This window comes from Cydia strobilella, chromosome 5 (genome assembly GCF_947568885.1).
Source record: "Cydia strobilella chromosome 5, ilCydStro3.1, whole genome shotgun sequence".
Lineage (NCBI taxonomy): Eukaryota > Metazoa > Arthropoda > Insecta > Lepidoptera > Tortricidae > Cydia > Cydia strobilella.
In genome coordinates, this window is record NC_086045.1 from 11,742,680 (window position 1) to 11,761,228 (window position 18,549).

Here is an 18,549-nt window from a genome sequence, read left to right on the forward strand (position 1 = left end):
CAAGCAACGAACAAGCATGACATGTCACGTACTTATTTGTTTGCCACAACCTCGATTGTGGCAGCGGTGGAAAAGTGAAACTATGACAAAGACAAAAAGTAATATATTGCTCTCTGTCACTACTACTGAAAGATACATAAGACTATCCCGTTCGGTCATTTCCCCCCATTCCTCATGACCGATCCAATGGCAGTGCCATGGAGACTATATAAAGGAGCCAAATCTCTATGTATGAAAAGTGTCCATCAAAAAATTAGGCGGCGCCACCATACACCGAAATAATACCAAAAACAACCTACGTAATTTGGTCGGGTTATTTGTTGCCTTATATGGTTCATGTTATACTCATGTCCCAGAGCCTAACTAGCGCCACCGGAGAGATTAGGAACTATTATTTAAAGCTGAAAGCGGTCATTTTTGCAACAATTCTACCATAAGAGATTGGCATCCTTTCTATACCATCCATAGGCAGTGCAATAAAAAATTTTTCTTTGACATCCACGTTTAAATACTATAACCATACCAACGTTTAACATTTACAATACAATTTTAAAAAATTGATGTTTTTTTAAACATGCTCTAAGAATTAACAACGAATATTTAAATACTAAACAGTGCACAAAAAATATATCGTTTCTTGCGGCATTGTTAGGAAACACTGAAACGTTTTATTTTTCATTTATTAATTATTACACAAAATATATCTGTGCTGAACGAGCTTTTATCTCAAGCCTCACAAGTCTGTGGTCTGCATTTGATTTGCATCCTATCTCCCGATATCCTACAGCGTTGCCGGCTCACCGGCTGTTTATTGTCTCCTATAGCGGAAACGGAACGGGTTACGGGATAGTTGGCCGTTGCTACGTGGCTTGCATTGACGTGGCGATTTCAGTTTACAGGCAAGTGTTCTGGAGCAGTTGGACTAATTGAATCATAATTTACCAAATTTGTAGTAGGTGTGGGTGTAAAAGTCTAAGAAGCAAATAGTTATTAGATTTTGGTAAGTGTTTTGGATTTGGTTATTGAGTTAAAAAAAAACGGACAAGTGCGAGTCGGACTCGCCCACCGAGGTTTCCGTACTGTTTAGTATTTGTTGTTATAGTGGCAACAGAAACATCATCTGTGAAAATTTCAACTGTCTAGCTATCACGGTTCATGAGATACAGCCGTGACAGACAGACAGATTGACAGAGGAGCCTTAGGAATAGGGTCCCGTTTTTACCCTTTGAGTATGGAGCCCTAATTAGTAATAGGGTTCCGTACCCAAATAGGGTCCCGTTTTTACTCTTTGGGTACGGAACTCTGTAACAAAATTATTTATTATGTTTTAATGTGCATTTATAAAGAAACACCTCCAGCTTTTTGAAGACCAGGGCCGTGTTGCATAATAAACTACAACAAATATTACAAGCGTAATTCCTTTTCTAATAAGTAGAATTAGAAAAGGAGTTCTGCTTGTAATATTTGTTGTAGTTTATTATGCAACAGGGCCCAGGTACCTACACACCTGACTTACCTACCTACTAATGATTTTACACTAAAACAAATTCTTTTAGTGATTGATACATAGAATATTACTATAAAACGCGATGGTAGTAGTTTGTAGTAGAATTATAGTGCCGAAAATAAAGATTTGTTAGCTGAAGTTTATTTGCGTCTAAGTACAATTACATTACTGTTAACATTGTGAAATGTGAAGTAACATACACCTATTTTTGGTTTTTACAATTTCATGTTTTATGGAAAAATGATTCATTAAGCTTATTAAAGTTTATAATGCCAAAATAACTGAGAAGTCAGTTCTGGTAATACCAAATTATCTTAAAGTTCCAGGTAAAATGTTGACCTCCCTGTTTGTCCTGCTGGTTGTGACGGCCGCCTGTGCTGGGGTACCAGAGGACACCAAAAGGATGATGGACAAGCTCTCAGATGCGGAGCACTTCAACAATGACCACCACAACAAGCAGTTTGATCATGAGGCATTCCTTGGAGAGGATCAGGCCAAGACCTTTGATCAGTTGCCCCCGGAAGAGAGCAAAAGGAGACTTGGGTAAGTTTATTTTTATTTCGGAATGACTTTTGTATAATTATGTTAACTTGTTGGTATTTTGATAAAAAAATTGTTTGTTTACCCACTCTCAGTAGGTCAGAAGTACTCGAGTTACAGGCACAAAATTTACAATTATGTTAGTAAAGGACTTAATTTTTTTCATATTTGAGTGATTTACATGTAATATTTTTTTCTTACTTAATTCTAGCATTTAAAGAAGGTAAGATCATTTGTATTTAATCAAAGCTTAACAGGCAAATAACTGTTTATTGTACTCGGCGGTCAGGTCAAATGGGGTTGGCCGGTCAAAGTGTTTAGCAGATGGCGCCAGCATAGCTTGCCCTATCAATCCCTAGTATTGTGTCAAATTTTTGTTTTTTTAATACCCTGGATGCCAGCCCTTTAAGCCAGATCTCATAGAAAAAGGGGCAAGCTATGATGGCGCCATCTCTGCAAACCTGTGACAGTTGCCAACCCCATTGAACGCAGCCCGCATTATGTATGAACAACATTCTCGTGTCGGTCTCTATATATTTTGTATAGATATACGATCTGACCGTGCGAGCACGCGGAAGGAACGGAAAGACGCGTACGCACGCGGCAGCGGGGGGCGGGCAGCGGGCGGCGGGCAGCGGGCGGCGGTCACTCTTAGTTTGACGTTTTGACGACTACGCAATTACGCTTTTATAAAATGAAACGAAAAAGTCCCAAAGCAGCCTGCAGACTCGCCTTAAAATAGTTTAAAAACCATTTGAATTAAGCATCAAATGTCATTTTCCACGTAATAGGTAATGATATAATAAATTCTCATAAAACCGATTTTCATTTAGCTGCCCCGCGTTTTACATAGATCTTTGAGGGTCTTATGACAAAGTTTAAATGACGAAATGAAGCCTGCGAAGGAACGCCCACCCAGATCATTTGAATACTTAAATCGAGTACAAAAAAACAATTAAAAGCTAATTGAGGGTTGTAGCGCGTTTATGAATAACGCCATAAGTACTCATTGTTTACATTATTTTTTTACAAGCAGCTTAATGAAGCTAAATAGCTCCAGTTGAATAAGGTGTAATGAACCGCCTGACACCAGCTGAACCAACTCTGACATCACTATCTAAACTTAATCTCGCCGAGTCGTTAACCTATTGTTCCAATTTAAAAGATGAACGGCAATTTCCTTAGAAGCCCGGCAAAGATACACGCTGTGGATGTTTATCTACACGGAGCGTGGTTAAAAAATAAGTGCATTCCCGTTTCCAGGGAGGTTTTGGGGTTATACTGAGCAACTTTTACTATGGGACCAACCCCGAAATCACGATAAAAAATTTGGCTGTTGCATACATTTTGGTTGGTCCATTTTCTATGGGAGGGTAAATTTTTTTCGCGACTTCGTGGTTGGTCCTATAGTAAGTTGCTCAGTATAATCCCAAAACCTGCCTGGCAACGGGAATGCTCTAACTTTTTAGCCACTCTGTATATGTTTACCGTTTTTGAAAGTGAAAAGAATGTTTGATAATCGTGTCATCTCGCTCGCGGAGATAAGCACGTTGATAGATTATCTTTACACTGGATACTTGAGTATAATGAACTACTGTTGCTGTAAATAGGAAATTCATTCTATTCGTTTTATTTAGAATGAATTAGATAAACTACAGAGCATGGCCAATTGGTCATGGCCATCGCGGGATTTAAGGCGCTAGTCGCTATTTTTGGCCGTAAACTCTTACTTTCTAGAGTATATATCTTCTTAACGGTTCAACAAAAAGTTATGAAAAGAATATATATGAATCTACATTTTATGTACAACAATCCTAACGTTTGACTTTTTTCCTGTGACTTATAGTTTCTCCATAAAAGGAACATTACGACAGGCCGTTTTGCGACTAACTTTGCTTATATCTCCTAAACGGTTTATTCGATTAAAGTTATTTTTAAACCAGAATAAATGTTTTAACAGGCACTACAAATGCAACGTTTCATAATGTAAAAAAAATCATATTTTTTTAAAGAAATCGAATATTATTCAACACTTCGTGCGTATGTTGCTCGAAAACGGCGTGGCCGGCACCGGCAGTCGCGTGCTAGCTTTGGGACGAGGAGGCTGTGTCGCTCGTCGCTCCGTGCCTTCCTTGTAATCTGTATGCTTGTGCTGAGCCCAAGTGCAATAAAATTGGAGTTATTGTGGCCAAAGACTAAATAACTGCAGAAAGTTGATTTGGTTCTGACGCGCTTAACACGGTGTTTCGCAGCCTATTATTACGAAAATAATAACAATATTTCCACTTATGTTTGAGAAAGCTTCATTTGAAATATAAAAATAAAAGTTTTCTAACATGCGCATTTTTACGCTTTTAATAAAGTTCGATTCCTAACAAAATAATAATTAGTTGATTAATATAGGCTATCAATTTACGTTGTGTATAGATATTTATTTTAAAGTTAACTAACTTAGCGGTGTCACTCACGTATGTTTAGTCACTCGCGCGACATGTTTCGGAGTGCCTAGGTCTCCATTTTCAAGCACTAACACTGTCCCCCGTCCTTCCGTGCCGTCGTGACCGCTACTCACTCAGGCACTGTTAGTGCTTGAAAATGGAGATCTAGGCTCTCCGAAACATGTCGCGCGAGTGACTAAAAATACGAGAGTGAAACCGCTAAGTTAGTTAAGTTAATATGTCTCATGATAGTTTAAATTCGATTTATTTTAAAGTTAATTTTTTTTAAAATTGTGTTGTGAGATTGGGTAATTTCCCATTGATTGGTGGTGGTTGATGATGAAAATGAACAGTGGCAAGTAAGAGTCAATTGATATTCTTTTATAAGCTAATCATAAATGAAAGTAGGCATAATCCAAGTATAAACTATAATATTTATAAGTAATGACTCTTACAATTGATCAAGCCGTTTAGTAAAAATACAAAAACGGCTTGTCGTATTTTTTTTGGCAAAACTATAAATTAAGGCGAAAGGAAAAAATCAAACGTACTGACAAAGTATATGAAATGGGATGCGATGACTGAAAATATTTTTTTTTACATGTTCATGTGACCAGTTGAAGGTCCACCGAGATACAACCGGCTGACCATTTTTTAAATCACATTAGTATCTAAACTATTATCTGACAAAGTATCAAGCGGGAGGCGATGACAATTTTTATTTTGCGTGTTTCGCTGGCTGCCATTTCTTATCCACCAACGGAGCGGCAGCTGACGTCCACGAGGGTTCATCATACATAGCCGTTATTATGGCAAAAAAAAATAACTGCAGAGCGCTGATTTGGTTGTGGCGCGCTTGTAATATAATGATAATATGATATTTCCAACGTAATGTTTGAGAAAACTTCGAACTTCGAAAAATAATACTAGTTTAACACTAATAGGTAGGTAACAAATCCCGAAATTTTATATGTAGGTAGACTAGGTAGTAGGTACTTAATTTTATAAGTTAACTATTAATGGCATTATTTATATTTAATTATTACGGAAAAAATTACTATAAAATAAACACACTGCACGCCTCAATTTAGTACATACTAAGCTCTAGCTATAAATCTTAATCTGTCGAATTGACTTAGGTATTTATTTGTAAGAAACAGATAAGACACAAATTAATTCTGCCGCCTTAAGGAGAAAAACCATAAGTGACAATTTTTGCGAAATTGAGTTATTGACACCCTCGAAATCATGAAGAAAAATGTGATTTTTCTATCTAGCAGTTATTTCTTTATCTCTAACAGGTCAAGATTTAGACAAGCATAACTACACGCCATTTTGGTAAAGTTAGTTCCTTTTTGAGAAAGAAAAAGCATAAGTATATATTCATAGACAGAAAAGTACTAAAGTGACAACTTGTGTTTTTTTCCCTTTTGTGTTGAATTTAAGCCCAACATCTATTTCATAAGAAGAAAAACCATAGTTTAGTATTACATAAAATTTCTATGTAAAAAACCCTTAAGTTGACAAAAATGTTCATTTTTGTTAATAAAAAAATATTATTAGCCATAACTCTTGGAACCTAAAAAAACATAAGTTGCACGTTATGTTTTTTCTGTCTCGTATGACTCTTCCTTATGCTTTTTCTGCTTAGTGTCGATTTCAAAAACAGTGAACTTGTGGTTTATTTCTTAAACATTGTTGTCAGTTATGCTTTATCAGGCTAGTAGGTAGTCCCCCTCCGGTCTCCTCAAAGACAGATTTCGAGCGGTTCACATGGCGCGCGCGGCTTGATCGGTTTTTTTCCTTTGGAAGAGGTTGCGAGTACGACGCAGTACGCACGTATTAATACTCCTGCCTATTTTGAAAAACATGAGAAGTGTTAACGTGTATTGGTGTACCGCATTCTGTTTCAACCTTAGATTTTAATACAAAAGGACATTTTTGCAGGTAAAAATTTTGGCTTGGCATTTGGTTTCAGTTTCAGGGTTATATTTGCCTTTTTAAAACTACCCCAGCCTGGTTCAAATACAAAAGAGCTCTTTTTTCATTTTCTCTAGATACGCTGTTTAGCTGTTTAGTTGGAACATCTAGACACGCGGCAGCGTGTCCAGCCAAGTTAAAAGAAAAAGCAGCAACCGTGTGTAATATTACACGAACCATTTCGAGCTACTTTTGACCCCTTCATAACTTGAAACCTTTATATAACCTGCACATATAAAAATTGGCACATTTAATCAAGCCCCTTAGCTTGTCTAGAATACGAAATTTGGGTTGGGTATATTTGGAGCACGTAATGGCAATGTGTCATAAACGTTACTATTTAATTTTGTTATCAAGAGAGAGACCTTTTTTTCTTCCGAAATGTCATGTAATAACTTGTAATTATAACAATTCAGTTGTTCCTCGTAACTCCTCCACTTTCCACCACTAAATTTTTCTAAACTCGTAATAGGGAGCATGACTGGTGTGACATCTTAATGTTTTTGGTTTTTTCTTATTCTGGAAGCAATTTTCGTAAGTCGACGATACTCGGATTTGAGCCTGGCGATGATCGTAATTGTTTTATGAGTTGCGATAATGCATCCTTTGTTAATTCTTGTATTACCACTTGCAATTTTTATTTTAAATTCCTCTAGTAGTGACATTATCGATATTTAGATTGTACCTCAGTTTCATTACATTATTACCTAAAGATCTCTAAAAGCATCTGTACTTAGTGGAATCTAATTGTAATTGAGTTTTGTATTACATTATTACTATTATTAAGGGTATCTCAAAGAATTAGTAATTACTTAGTGCAATCAAATTGTGGCTAATTTTAGTTTTGTGTTACATTATTATTCAAAGATCTCTAAAAGTATCTTATTTGTTTTCTTTTAATAAATAATTTTGAGTCCTCATCGTATTGTTATGAATTCCTTTAACGAGATAAATCATAATTTGATTACTTTAACTAAGCAAAAAAACCACAAAGTACCCAATTGTGCTTTTTCAGCTTCTAGATCGATTAGTAACACAAGCACAACTGTGTACTTGTGCTTTTATTTCTTAGACATCGTAGTGCAAAACTAACACAAAAAACATAAGTACGCACTTATGTCATTTAATCTTAGTAAAGATATTTTTATTCTGTTTGTTTTACGAGGTAGTAACTATTTTTTCTAAATAACTTATTTAAATAAATAGATAATCGAATAAATTATAATGCATAAAAATTCTACACTATTACTTTGTTCATCAACAAAAGTTTCAACTTTGTACTTAGAATTTAACCTATTTGAACAGGAGCGCAAAGTTTTTTGGCTTTTTCTGGAAACTTACTTTTTGTCAGTTATGGTTTTTTTCCTTGAGACGGCAGAATTGAGGCTTGTAAAGTATAATGCATAAGGGATATATTTTTATTATAATTTACGAGCTCCACTAAACGCATGATCTACTCATACTAAAACGACAAAATATCTGCAAAAGATACACAAATACGAGTAGCGCCAATCGCGCGCTTCTGGGCTGTAGCTTATTCTTTGAACCTCGTTGTGGTGCCGCGAAACGAAATTCACGTACGATCGTAGTGAGCGGGGTGCGGGTACAGAGACGCTGAGACGCTCAAGGACACATCAGCGACTATCGTCTTAACGCCGTATTTTGAGGTCATAATTTATCTGTGGTTCAAAGCTAATATTAAATTCGTGCTTTCACACAGTGCAACGTGGGTTGCGTCACAGTTGGCAAAGCCAATCACCAACCAATTTATGTTGCGTGTCTATCACCCCGTGTGCGAAGGGCCGTAGTAAGGCCTTAGTTGTTTGTAAAATGTTTTATTACTACTATTTTATTATTGCTCTTATCGAAATAATTCAAGGGGGGTACTGTTTATTTACTGGATATTTTACACTGGATATTTGGTACAACCTGCTTAAATGGAAAACTTGGTTACCTAATTTACACAAAATAGCCGGTCCCTTGAGATTTCAATTATCCAGGTTTCATTGTATTATGGTCATTCTTTTTGGTCCTGCAAACAAATAAACACTATCATATTGTAGTAATTACTTTTAGTATTAAGAGGCCGTAGTTTAAATTGATAGATTTAGTCGTTGAAATTATACACGTTTTGTTACGTAATATCTAAATAACAAGTATTGGTTTCTATTAGCACGTCTTCTCATCTTGCCTTTTAATAATGAGGTCGCAAGCGTGCGTCACCGGTAATATATGAAAAGAAGGGGCAGTTTTTAAAAATTCATCAAAAATTTATGGTGGTAAATTATACAAATTGATGTATAAGAATAGTTTCAACAAATGTTGTAGATTGTTTAAGTATCAAAATTACGATGAAATTAAGTCGATATTCAGAGAAATTGTCACTTGTTTTGAAGTAATTTCTGGAGAAAACTGATTTCGTCTAACTTTCATTTACACTACTTCAAAGTCATAATAATAAAAATGTAGTCTGATAAACGTCAAGTACAGGATATGTGTAATACAAAATTACCATGTTTAGCCGTCCAAACTTTACGAAATTTACAAATAAGAGCGACAAAATCAGTACTTTACGCGCGTTTACCTAAACGTCCATCAGAAAAGCAAACATTACTAATTTAGTGAGTCTGTTTTCAACAAATTGATCTGATAAAAGTTAAGATAAGAAGATGCGCTAATAGAAACCAGTCAAGTAATTTCAATTAGGTAACAAAAGGGGTACAATTTCACCGGCTAAATCTATCAATTTTACATTTTTGTGACTAAAATCGACACCGGCCTCTTAAGCAATGTATAATTGTATAATAATGTGGAAATAATTGTCAATCGCTCTCGCAGACTTCCAAGATATAGGCTCAGCCTAGTTTGGAGTCTGATTGATATATTGATGCACATGTAAACAACCTTTATGATAATAAACTATTTTTATTTGTAAATTCGAAGTTTTTTCATGTATTGAATAATGTTAAAATGTCAATGTTTTATTCCAGCCTGATCGTAGACAAAATAGACGTGGACGGTGATGGGTTCGTGACCCTCGTGGAGCTAAAAGACTGGATCAGGTACACGCAGAAGCGGTACATCGAGGAGGACGTGGAACGCCACTGGAGGCAGCACAACCCACAGGGCGCCGAGACCATTTCTTGGGAGGTGTGTTCTAGAAACTAGTGAAATTATCACTTAAATTAGGTAATTCTACTAAACTGAAAAATAAGAACTCAAAGAAGCATAGTAGTACGCATTCTGACAGTTCGTTTGGGCGTAATCGTTTTTTTGCTACAAACACAGTCGCACTGTGCCTTGCAATCATACATAATGAACCGTGTGAGAACGAAGGTCTCTGTTTCAGCGTGGGCAGCAATGCTTTCGTTATTCAGTCCGGATGTTTTCCTCTCCTGGACGCATTTCTCAAACGATTCTTGTGAAATTTGATGAGCAGGTTCAATAATTTTATAGACTTTTTTTTCGAATCAGTTTTTGGAAATACCTATTTAAAAACGGCGGAGCTATGTATGGGGTTGGCGAAGTCTATAATTCACAGAGCCACTAGTCATAGCCGCCTTATATGAGCCTCTGGTTAATAATTTTAGGCGTACCAGAAAAACGTATACGGGTTCATGGAAGAAATGTCCCCGGCGGAGCTCTCGGCACCGAACAGCGAAGGCTTCACGTACTCCAACCTGCGTAAGCGGGACCGCAGGCGCTGGACCTACGCTGGTGCGTCAACAGATAATCTTACTTCCTTCCAATAATGTCAATAAGTCAAAATGCGCTCTTTGATTGATTAAAGTATGTCTTTGAAATCTTAGTAATGTAAGATTAAATATAAGGGGTAAGTGAGTTGTTTATATTTCAGACGGGGATTCGGACGACGCGCTGAACCGCACGGAGTTCGCGTCGTTCCTGCACCCCGAGGACCACCCCAACATGCGGGACATCGTCGTGCTGGAGACGCTCGAGGACATCGACAAGGACAAGGTGCATGCCGTTATCGAGCTACTGACCATTCGTAAATCCTATAGCAACGATATAAGGGCGTTTTCATTTTAACTTGTACTTTAAATAGCGACTTTAAGTCGTGTTCCAGTAACGTCTAACCGTCACATTCCTAACAAAATTTATGGGATTTGCTAACCGGCCGTTAATGGTACACATACTACTCAGTTAAGTGAAAATGCCCATGCATCTCATTATCAGATATGTTCAACGGTTTTCGAAAGTGTCTTTCGTGAGGCTTGGGTTACCAAAGTCGTAGCTCCCTAAAACCCGTTTATTAGGCTAAGCGCTCGAAAAAACAGTTCAATGAAGGAGTTTAGGTTTTACAGTTTATGCACTTATTTTCTTTTTGCTTAGGACAAGATGGCGGTGGGGGCGGAGGCTGGAAGAATTTTTTAACTGTCATTGGCACATTCGGGGTTTGAAATGTTTTAGGGATACATGATATTTCTTGACGCTAGGCGCGTAATCAACTTCGCGAAGGGATGTAGTTTGAAGAGCCTGTTGGGCCAAGTATATGTTAGCTAAAAATAGCGTTAATAAACGAGTTTCACTCTTATTTGGGCGTACTGCTAATGCCATCCCAGCAGCTCCACCAAGTGTCATATATAATTATCAGGCATCGTAAACTGCGAGCGAAATCCATTGAAATGACGTATGACAACCAGTTACAACCCTAGTACTTCAATGGATTTCGCTCGCCGTTTACGATGCCTGATAATTATGCACTATATTATATATGTACTAGCTTTTGCCCGCGACTTCTGCGTGGAATTAGTTCCAGCAGTTAGAATAAGTATAGCACCTGGATAAAATCTAATGGCAATAATTTTGACCATAATATGCTTACACCAATGACCAGGCAATTCATTAATTTTCTCATTTCCATCTCTCTTTTTACCCTCTTTAGGGATGACTTCCGACATAAAACTATCCTTTGTCCTTCCCCGGGACTTAAACTCTATGCCAAATTTAAACTAAATCCGTTTAGCGGTTTAAGCGTGAAGATGTAACAGACAAACAGACAAAGCATTTATAAGTATGGATGTCGATGTCGATACAGGTTGTACTAAGATTTTCATTAGGTACTTATACTAGCACGGAGCAGGTATCGAAACCAATGTCTGAATTAGATGCGGCAGTTAGGAATGATATTGCATATTTCCAAGTATTGTAGTAACTATTTATAAATACAATTGTTGTTTTAAAATACAGTTTTTATTTGTTACAGGACGGTAAAGTGTCATTGGACGAGTACATCGGCGACATGTACCAGGCCGAGGAGGGCGAGGAGGAGGAGCCCGACTGGGTCAAACAGGAGAGGGAGCAGTTTGCAGGCTACAGGTCAGTTTGCCATTTCTATTCTGTGCAGTGCTGACAAAACAGAATTCCAGTTGTGACAAAACAAGTCTATAATAATACTAAGTACTAATGTAGGTACCTATAGAAGATTCTCGACGTCATAATTGTTCGGAATGCGTTGACACAGGATTGTCAATATGCAACGATATTGACATTAATACAAAATATTTTGACTATTTTAGATTTTTAGATTAATTTAATAATACAAAATGTTGTCTTCGGTTACCGCGATAGTTACTCATGAAATAAAAATATGAAAAACGGATTATATCGCGTATATTGAATTTATAATACATCCCGACGTTTCGAACCCTTTACAGCGTTCGTGGTCAACGGGTGACTGAGGAAAAATTACAAAGTGCAAAAATACCCACATACTAAATATACGCGATATAATCCGTTTTTCATAGTTTTATTTCATTAATAATACAATTTAACTCCAATATTAATTAAAAAAATTGAAATACATAATCGTATATTAGTATTCCAAACTTAAATAAATATAATAATATTGCTTTGTAATTGTTATTTACTAGCATCTAGCATCCAGATCGGTTGGATAAATCGGCGCAATCGAACTGCCATTTTTATAGTACCTATATTAGTTATACAAGTATAATGCGCGTAAAATGTGGTGTGTAAAAAAAAACTAAGAATTCTGAGGCTAAGAATGACCGGGAACCGAGATATACATATTAAAAAAGTGAGTCGTAATGTGAGATCGCGCGATCGATTGACGGCCGTTGCTCTTTTCAGAGACACAGATAAAGACGGGTACATGGACTTGGACGAGGTGAAGGAGTGGATCGCGCCGCCCTCGTTCGACCACGCGGAGGCGGAGGCGCGCCATCTGGTGTTCGAGGCGGACGCCGACGCCGACGAGCGCCTCAGCAAGCCCGAGGTGCTGGACAAGTACGACCTCTTCGTGGGCTCGCAGGCCACAGACTTCGGCGAGGCGCTCGCCCGACACGACGAGTTCTAGCTCCGTCTCACTCACACTCGCACACACAACCACAACACGACCCGACCGAGGGACAACCCAACCCACCCGTGCGTCTGTAAACGGTCTGCACTATCTGAATGTTGTTCTAAATTATATTAACTGTGGCTCTAGTGACGAGGGGTGTCAGTTTCATACGATTTATATGGGACTTGTACATCTTTTCGTTCGAGCCACATCGTCGATTTGCACGACTGTAAGTTACTCGTTAGAAGGTAATGCGATTTTTTTGTCAAACTATACCTACCTTAAAATCTGCAGGCGGATCGTTAACTTGCATAACAGTAAAATTGGTACCCTTGTCGAATTCACAATTACTAAAATCCTAGAAAAGGATAATTTAGCATAACTTATTTATAGTGCCAATCTCAATTAGTAAATTGTTTAAATCCAGCGTTGCGTTATAAATTGTGATCGTAGATCTGTTGAAACTGTTGCAAACGGAAGATTAATCGTTATGATTAACTTTTCTCTCGCGGATGATAAAAATGTAAAATAAAAACATACAAAAGTACAAGCAATTTCACGTGCAGGGGTTTTTTGCAGCTACTACTTACTGCTTTATTGGATCTCTAATGAAGTGGTTTCGGAGTATGTTGTGGCTCGAGGATGGCTGCAACGTAGGCAAAGAGTCACTGTGTGCCATGACCTTTTAGACAAAGCTAATTCAAAAGGCAGTTAAAAGGGCATCTTATTACTTACGCTTTATACATTAAAATTCTAATCCATTCCGTTTTGGCAGTCTCAATCTCAGTACTTAACATGTATTTTTATAATTATGACTTTGCCATATTTTTCTACTCGGCTCTAATATAGCTGTAAGTTTAGATTTAGTTCAAGACCAAAGTTCGTTACTATTCTAATAAATTTCTATCCATATGCTAATGTAATTCTGTTTTATTTTATGTATTGTGAGTCTCAATATGAAATATTTCATTTATTTATAGTATATGTATGTAACTTCCTATTTTGTGATAATGGTAAAATATGCATTTATCGTATTTATTTCAAGCTTTTTGCTAATATACTGTTAAGTTTATTAAGTAAATAACAGATGTTGTATTCTGTAAGTATGGGTTCGCTAATAATTTCAATTCTGTACTTTCAGAAAATAAATACATATTTTTACAAAATTGTTTTCTTTGACCCATTAATAGCGTGTAAGTATTATAAGATTTATAAGGTAAGTTAGTATTGCATGGTATTGCAAGTTAAAAGTATTTCAGCTATTATTGCCCTGGACTGGACGTCTATGTATATACAAATTCCTTTATGAGTTATGAGCTAAGAGCACGCTAAGAGCAAGTGTAGTGAAAATTAGGTGTGAAAAATAAATGAGTGTGGAAAATCCGACTATCTACTTCAACCAACGTCGCGGTTCAGTTCAGTTCAGTTTTTGGTTCTTATGGCATCTGTCCATTGGGACAATTTTGCCAGCATCAAGGTTGTGGGAGCAGAATTTCAGTATCAGAACTTGATCCAGTCCGTGTAGATGCTTGATCGGTTGAAGAATCTAAACTACTATAGGAATAAAAATAGAAAAAATGGACGGCCAGAAAAACCAATAGAAACTATAGAAAGTAATGAGCCGACTGCCAGGATCAGGTTTTTTTTTTTTTTTTTTTAAAGAACATTACAGGAAAGTTTGGGAAAACAAACAGGTAAAAACTTTTAAAAGGAGCTAAAGCTTGATATTAAAATCTTTCATAAACTTAGCAAGGACATAAACAAAGGTAGTGTTAACCAAAGTAAGGATATGGTTTATGTTAACAGGACGTTGAATATAGTCAGGAAGAAAATCATAAAAACTGGCATGAGTATTTGGACAGTTGAAGAAGATGTGATCAAGAGTGCCTTCCTCCAGGCCGCATTCACATAATGAATGATCTAGAATATGGATTTTCACTTGCGTTAGTTTCATATCATCTTTCACACAGTCCATCCACCTTTTCCTCGGTTTTCCTCTCCTCGTACCTCCCTCCACATTAATTATCATAAAATGTGACAGTTACGTAGGAAGTGGCGCCCTCAATAATTTTCTACAATTTCTTGTCGGACTATATGACAGATTTTGTTAGCATTTAACGTATAACGTAAAGTTTTACGATAGTTATTTTAATTGAAATATTTTTACCTTTTCGACGCCGTGTCAAACCATTGATCCTCCTAGAGCATCCTAAATTGATCCTAAAGATGAAGTCTATGGACAGTATAGAAAGGACGACAATCTCTATGGCAGAACCATGGAGACTATACAGGGTGATCAATCCAAATGGGTCAGTAGGGAGAAGTAAAGTAATTATTATTAAATCTAAAATCGACGCCATGGTTCCTAAGAAAAGATTTCGCTATCTCCCATAGTTTCTGATTTCTCCATACTGACCCATTTGGATTGATCACTCTGTATAAAGGAGCAAAATCTCTATGTATGAAAAGTGTCCATCAAAAACCGGCCAAGTGCGAGTCGGACTCGCGCACCGAGGGTTCCGTACTTTTTAGTATTTGTTATAGCGGCAACAAAAAACATCATCTGTGAAAATTTCAACTGTCTAGCTATCACGCTTCGTGAGATACAGCCTGGTGGCAGACAGACGGACAGCGGAGTCTTAGTAATAGGGTCCCGTTTTTACCCTTTGGGTACGGAACCCTAAAAAACAGTAAAGCCTGACCAGTAATATATGATCATTGTCAAGAGGGCGCTGTTGTTGTGCATGTATAGGGCGACAGTTCAGAGTATAGTATGAATAAAAAATAGTTCCAGTGAAATTCTGCAACATGGCGCGTGATCACATAGATTTATATGGCATAGATTCCTAGTCCGTACATCGCTATTTAAGTCATTTCAAGTGCGACGTTACGTCGCACTCGTGTCATCGTATTCGAACATTTCGAACGGAACGGCCCTCGCAGTACTGAAGGTCAAATCGGTTTGTGTACACCTCCCGTTTAAAAATCAAAAACACAGGAAAGATGATTGTTTGTGCAGTGAATGGGTGCCACAATGGGAATCACAACGTATCAAATCATAAAAACAAACCGCCTGATATTACATATCAGGCGTTAATCGAGTTTAATGTGATATTTTTACGTAATCGTAAATACAAAAATCCAAATTTTCGTCAGCCGCCATTTCTTATAAATGTTACCAGTGTAGTATAGTTATTTGTTATACAAGGGTGCAAAGTTGTATTTTACCCGCGAGTGTGGAATTGCAAAGACGAGCAAGCGAAAGGATTCTATAGTTGAAAAATAAGTTCTAAAATAGAATCCTGAGCGTAGCGAGTGTTTTAACACACGAGAAGTAAAATACATTTGCACCCGTGTGTAACATAAAACTTTTCCCCTCACTATAGCGAGGAAAGTGCAACATCCACAGGCGTTAGATCATCTTTATCAACTGGAATCACTAATTTTTTTACGATATTATAACAAAAAACTCTGGTAATTATGTACTTTTACGTGAGAAGTTTTTAAGTAAAATTTTTGTTGACAATGTTGACATTTCTGACGTATGAAATGTCAATGATGGGTTTTGAAATTACATCGACTTAACTTGTGCGTTCAGAATTATATTTAACATAATTATTAAAAAACAAACGTTTATTATAGAATTTTAAGGTTTATGACTTAAAATCATTAAATAAAGCTAAATCTGGTATTTTTTATTAGATTCTCAAACCATTTATTTAATGATAATTAATATCGAACGAACCATTATTATGAGCGCTTTACGTTTTGTTATCTGTCAAGCTACTTAAACACGCTCCATTTAAGGTTAAATTACTTTCCCCACTAGTGGATAAAATGCGTTTTTCCCCGCTTGTTTTAAAGGATAAAAGACGACTTTCCGAGCTAGTGGAGAAAAATATTTTTTTCCTTCAAATGGGACATGAATTTAGATTGTAAAATGAATACGCTTAATTGAAGTTCCTTGTAGAATTATAGAAAATTATATATTTTAACATTTGTCATTATTTTATTTTAAAGATAATTTTTTTAAATCAAATAAGATTAATTATTTATAGTTGGTCAAACCAAATTGGCAGTAAATAAGAACAAAAAAAAACTGTACTCATCCTTTTCTTTTGGGTGCTAGTACTAGTGTAAGAAAAAGATAGTATGAGTCTCTCTGTCTATGTTTGAAATGAGTCAGTCCTTTGACAAACTATATTTAGTTTTTTCTAATTTTTATTTTGTGTAGGTAATGAACAAGTTTGGGAACAAATCAAATTATTTTATTAAATATTTTTGATTTGTGTTTTTTTAAATAGTCACACTACTATATATAAATTAAAAACTGTAATAGATGTCATATATTAAAGAAAAAGTGACGAAGCCCTCCAGTGGTGAAGGCCGGATTCGAACCGGCGTCTTTAGCTATCGCGGCTAACGCCATGAACCCCTAGGCCACCCCGCCACGGCGGTGCCCGTCCGAATTTCTCGACTATATGCCATCTTAGTAAGACTAGGCGTCTTTGACCAGCTCTAAGGGCAAGCAGTGCGCGCTTGCACCTCCTACACGAACTCCTTACGGATTTACGTTGTAGCGAGAGAGACTGGTGCTGCCATCTATGAACAAGTTTGGGAACAAATCAAATTATTTTATTAAATATTTTTGATTTGTGTTTTTTTAAATAGTCACACTACTATATATAAATTAAAAACTGTAATAGATGTCATATATTAAAGAAAAAGTGACGAAGCCCTCCAGTGGTGAAGGCCGGATTCGAACCGGCGTCTTTAGCTATCGCGGCTAACGCCATGAACCCCTAGGCCACCCCGCCACGGCGGTGCCCGTCCGAATTTCTCGACTATATGCCATCTTAGTAAGACTAGGCGTCTTTGACCAGCTCTAAGGGCAAGCAGTGCGCGCTTGCACCTCCTACACGAACTCCTTACGGATTTACGTTGTAGCGAGAGAGACTGGTGCTGCCATCTATGAACAAGTTTGGGAACAAATCAAATTATTTTATTAAATATTTTTGATTTGTGTTTTTTTAAATAGTCACACTACCCCGCCGCCGAACCCGGCCTTCACCACTGGAGGGCTTCGTCACTTTTTCTTTAATATATGACATCTATTACAGTTTTTAATTTATATATAGTAGTGTGACTATTTAAAAAAACACAAATCAAAAATATTTAATAAAATAATTTGATTTGTTCCCAAACTTGTTCATAGATGGCAGCACCAGTCTCTCTCGCTACAACGTAAATCCGTAAGGAGTTCGTGTAGGAGGTGCAAGCGCGCACTGCTTGCCCTTAGAGCTGGTCAAAGACGCCTAGTCTTACTAAGATGGCATATAGTCGAGAAATTCGGACGGGCACCGCCGTGGCGGGGTGGCCTAGGGGTTCATGGCGTTAGCCGCGATAGCTAAAGACGCCGGTTCGAATCCGGCCTTCACCACTGGAGGGCTTCGTCACTTTTTCTTTAATATATGACATCTATTACAGTTTTTTTGTGTAGGTAATGTTCGTTTTAGTTTTCAGAGATTTTGAGCGGGTACTACACTACATGGTACTACATAACGCCAAACAATCCAAACATCCAATCCTTAATATATATAGCTCTTAAAAACTAATTGATATTGTTACCTATAAATTATAAAGCAGCTGCATTGGTCGTTGGGTGTTTTCTATCTATACCTATGCCGATTTATCTTCGTAAACAAATGTTTACGATAGCCACTAGTTAACAAATATACTTTCAGCCTAATATATATTAT

General features: G+C 37.0%; 2 protein-coding genes across 3 annotated transcripts in view; both read left to right on the forward strand.

Annotated features, from left to right (window-relative positions):
- Positions 1-18,549, forward strand: part of LOC134741766 (nitric oxide synthase-interacting protein homolog) — a 136,566-nt gene that overhangs the window by 33,721 nt on the left and 84,296 nt on the right. The window lies entirely within an intron of this gene.
- LOC134741439 (calumenin-B) lies at positions 757-13,854 on the forward strand. Of its 2 annotated transcripts, none has more exons than XM_063674217.1 (7): positions 757-899; positions 1,828-2,050; positions 9,456-9,615; positions 10,056-10,182; positions 10,322-10,443; positions 11,693-11,805; positions 12,580-13,854. In XM_063674217.1, the coding sequence occupies exons 2-7, from the start codon at positions 1,839-1,841 to the stop codon at positions 12,803-12,805; spliced, it is 960 nt and encodes a 319-aa protein (XP_063530287.1). In that variant the 5' UTR covers positions 757-899; positions 1,828-1,838; the 3' UTR covers positions 12,806-13,854. The 2 variants fall into 2 exon arrangements, with proteins under 2 accessions (XP_063530287.1, XP_063530286.1); XM_063674216.1 differs by having other exon boundaries at positions 826-1,000.